This window comes from Microtus ochrogaster, unplaced genomic scaffold (assembly GCF_000317375.1).
Source record: "Microtus ochrogaster isolate Prairie Vole_2 unplaced genomic scaffold, MicOch1.0 UNK68, whole genome shotgun sequence".
NCBI lineage: Eukaryota > Metazoa > Chordata > Mammalia > Rodentia > Cricetidae > Microtus > Microtus ochrogaster.
The window spans coordinates 1,626,269-1,630,313 of record NW_004949166.1 but is presented as its reverse complement, the minus strand read 5'-3'; the positions used below and the strand labels follow the sequence as shown (position 1 = coordinate 1,630,313).

General features: G+C 47.8%; 1 protein-coding gene across 2 annotated transcripts in view; it reads right to left on the bottom strand.

Moving 5' to 3' along the window:
- Positions 1 to 3,704, bottom strand: part of Ube2l3 (ubiquitin conjugating enzyme E2 L3) — a 47,934-nt gene extending 44,230 nt beyond the window's left edge. Inside the window, exon 1 of one of the 2 annotated variants that reach the window (XM_005369998.3) lies at positions 3,630 to 3,704. In XM_005369998.3, coding sequence (XP_005370055.1) covers positions 3,630 to 3,656 — 27 coding nt within the window. In that variant the 5' untranslated portion in view covers positions 3,657 to 3,704. The remainder of the gene's footprint in view (positions 1 to 3,629) is intronic. The other variant, XM_005369999.3, reaches the window with a different exon arrangement.
- Between the last annotated feature and the right edge of the window lie 341 nt (positions 3,705 to 4,045).

Genomic DNA, 4,045 nt, shown 5'->3' with positions numbered 1-4,045 from the left:
AAACCCTGTCTCGAAAAAACCAAAAAAAAAAAAAAAAGAAAAACCAAAAACAAACAAACAAGAAAAACCCAGCAAACTGTTTCAATTTTTCACTACTAGAAATTCCTTTATTTCTGTCTGAAGTACTGGGATAATATTGACCAACCAGAGGCAATGACATTTTCTTTCTTTTGTTTAAGACAGGATCTCCTGGAGCCCAGGCTAGCTTTAAACTCATTATATAGCTGAGGCTAACCTTAAACTCCTGATCTTTGTCTCCATCTCAAGTCTAGGATTACTTACAGGATTACTTACCTCGCCCAGCTTGTTTAATTTTTGGTTTGCAACTAACCAGGCTTAAACTCTCAAACCCAATGATCAGCAACATTAAAATAGGACTTCCCTCCTGAACTGAAAGAATCTCCATCCACAATTTCCTTCTCTCTTCCTCCCTCCCCCATGGAGAAAAAATGGAGACAATATGACGAAGAATGTAGTATTTCACACTTGAAACCAGGGAGACTCAGCTTATCATCCCACCTCACCATGGTCTACTATTCCTCCATAGTTATAACTCTCCCAATCTATTGAAACTCAAAACTGCTTCATTTGCAAAAATAAAGATGACCATAGACTAATTTTGAGTGTTGAAAACAACAAAAAAACTTAAGTAAAATAAGCTTAAATTAGTAAGTACTTAAACTTTTTCCTGAGCTCAAATTTTAGAAAACAATTTAAAAACTGTAATTCCCCTTATAGATGTCTGACAGCCTGGGAATGCCGAACTGGATTAATGGGGACAGACCATGGAGATACCAGAATAAAATTAGGTCAGTTGGTCCTGGTGGTTCACCCCTATAATTCTAGCAGTCAGGAGGCTGAAACAGGAAAATCAATTTTTATTTATTTGAAGTCGGCCTGGGATGCAGAGTAAGGCCTTTGTCTCAAAACATAAGAGGCAAAAATAAAAAAATGAAGAAAGCCAATTCCTGCTCTTCAGAAACACAAACCCAGCATAGGACAGGCACCAGACTGTGACAAAGAGGAATGTGAAGTGCTTGGGGTGGAGTAGGGGGGCTCACACAGACCAGGGACAGGTGGTGACCCAAGGACTCCCCTTAAGGAAAGGGAATTGAGAAGATAGCTTTTCTCAGGCCGAGCAAACACACATACAAAGGCAGAGCACAGAAGGAATACCATCCTTAAGCTTTGTTTGGGACTCTCGGAGCTGTGTTAAATCACGTATTATCTTAGCCTTTGTAGGGTAGTCAGAGGCAAGCCAAAGAATCTCTTTGCATTCTCTTTTCTCCTCTACAAAGTTGGAATAATAGCTAAATCAAAAGGAAGACTAAACATGATCATGAATATGAAGCACACAATAAAACTGGAAAAATGGCAGTTGTTGCAATAATTAGGTGCAAAAGCATCCAGAACCTCTTAAGTTGGCAGTGAGACCAAAGAGACTGCTTTCTCTTTCATGGAGAAACTCTGTCTCAAAACAAAACAAAACAAAACAAAACAAAACAAAACAAAACAGAAAAGTCTGTAGTGGGCACTAAGAAGTCAGGATCGGGTGATAAGATGGCTCAGTGGGTAAACCTGCCCCCTTGAGTGGACCACGTGGCTCCCATCCAGTGGAAGGAGAGAACTGCCTGACAAGCTGGACTCTAATCTCTACATGAATGCCGTGGCACATATTATCGAAAGAAAGAAAGAAAGAAAGAAAGAAAGAAAGAAAGAAAGAAAGAAAGAAAGAAAGAAAGAAGTTAGGGGAGCTGGAGACATGGCTCAGCAGTTAAGAACACTGGGACGGCTCTTCCAGAGGACCTGGTTCAACTCCCAGCACCAGCATGGCAGCTCACAAATGTCTGTAATTCCAACCCCGGATATTCAACACCCTCACACAGATTAGACATACACGTAGGCAAAAGACCAATACACATAAAATTAAAAATAAGTACATTATTTTTTTGAAAAATTTAAAGAAGTTAGAATTGTTACAGATAAGACCATAGAGGACTTTAACCAGAATAAAAAAAATTAAATACTTGCTTTAGAAAAAGGAACTCTGGGAGCCGGGCGGTGGTGGCGCACGCCTTTAATCCCAGCACTCGGGAGGCAGAGGCAGGCGGATCTCTTTGAGTTCGAGACCAGCCTGGTCTACAGAGCTAGTTCCAGGACAGGCTCCAAAAACCACAGAGAAACCCTGTCTCGAAAAAACAAAAAAAAAAAAAAGAAAAAGGAACTCTGGAGTTCATGAAGGGTAGTTAGAGAAAAGTTATTTAAAAAGATACCTGAGAGGGGGTGGATGAATTAAAGTAATTTCAATAAAATCAGGAGAAACAGCATGCATTCACCTATCTTCCTAAACTGAAACCTGTAAGACTAGAGGGACGGCAACTTTGGGGGACTTGAACACGGAAGCGATTAGCTCTCCTTTCTTTTAGGAAAATGATGCGCATCAGTGGCAGAGCAGAGAGGGGGCTCTATCATCGCAGTTTCGTGCCCACTGCCACTCTACTTTTAGTTCAATGTTCCCTCTAGGTTTCAGTGAACAAACAAACGGTTTTCTTTTGTTTCCAGCGTCTTCAGCAACCACGTACAACGCAGGCAAGGAGGAGGCCCAGCTATCTGTTCTCAGGAGCCAGCTCCCCGGGCCTTTAGTATTTCCGGTCAGGCGGTAGCTCCGCCGCACTACCTGGTAGCACTCAAACACCGGCGGGGTTGTCTTTAGAGGATGTCGGCAAATGGACCAGTGAAAAACAGAAAACAACCGAGAACCTGGGTGCTTCACCAAAGGAACCACTTAGTGAGATGACAGTCCGCTACATTCAAGATACAAAGTGCGTACTCCAAGTTATTTTTGTAAACTTTGGCCGCTTTTGATTCGAACCAAAGAAGCCAACCCCTACCCCCACGTCAAAAATGTCACTTTGCTTCATCAGGGAAAGGAGATGAGGATGACTAAGAGGTGGACTGGAAGGAGAACCTAGCTGCGACGGGAGCCAACCTCGAGCCTTCCTAGAGTTGGAACTTGTCCGCTGTGTGACTCTGCAGTCACAAGGCGATAGTTTGCGAGGACCCAACACAATTTCAAAAGACCACCAACTAACTGACCTAACTTTGGCCGCCTGCCCTCCTCCTTCCTTTCCCGTCTCGGGCCTCGCAGCCTCCCGGTCCCGGACCTGTGGGCTGGCGGAATGGGGCTCAGAGTCTGGCGACCGCGGCCCAGAACCGGGCGGCTCCGCGGCGCGGACTCCCAGCCGGGACTCCGGCTTTCTTCCCCGAGGACGCCCAGCTTGGGGCCACCAGGCCCGGCCCACACATCAACGGCGTCCTCGACCCGGACCGCGGCCGCTGCGACGGAGGGCCCGGCTCCGCTCCGGGAGGAGGGTGCGCGAGAACTGCCCAAGCTGATCCGAGAGGCCGGCGGCGGCGACAGCTCCCGGCGCGGCCTTGCGCTCCCGCCCAGGCTGCGGCCTAGGCGGCCCCGTTACATCTCTCCTCCACACGCGGCACAGCGGCACTGCGGGGCCACGCAACGAGGGATGGAGGGTGGCGACGCCCCAAGGAGCCGCGGCCCGCCGTGGGGGTCCCGGCCCGGAGACGACGCCCTCCCCGCCTGGCCAGCGCCAGAGAATGGCTTTTACCTTCATCAGCCTCCTGCTGGCCGCCATCTTGGATCTGGTGCTGCTGCTTTCCCAAAATGCATCGCGGTAGGCCAGGCGGCTAGAACCCCCTCACTTCCTGGAACGGGGGAGGGGCGGGCCGGGCAGAGCGCGGAACAGAAGAAATGCCTACTGTGTGCGGGTCCGAGTGCTGGGGCGTCCTGTGTAGACCCAAATGACCTGGACAATTAAAGACCTTGCCTTATGTAGGCTCCAAATGTTGTGTACACAAAATGAAGATTATTTCAGACACTGCTAAATATTATGAAAAAGTAAAACTGGGAGATAAGAAACTGACTGTGGAGCCGGGCGGTGGTGGCACACGCCTTTAATCCCAGCACTCGGGAGGCAGAGGCAGGCGGATCTCTGTGAGTTCGAGACCAGCCTGGTCTACAAGA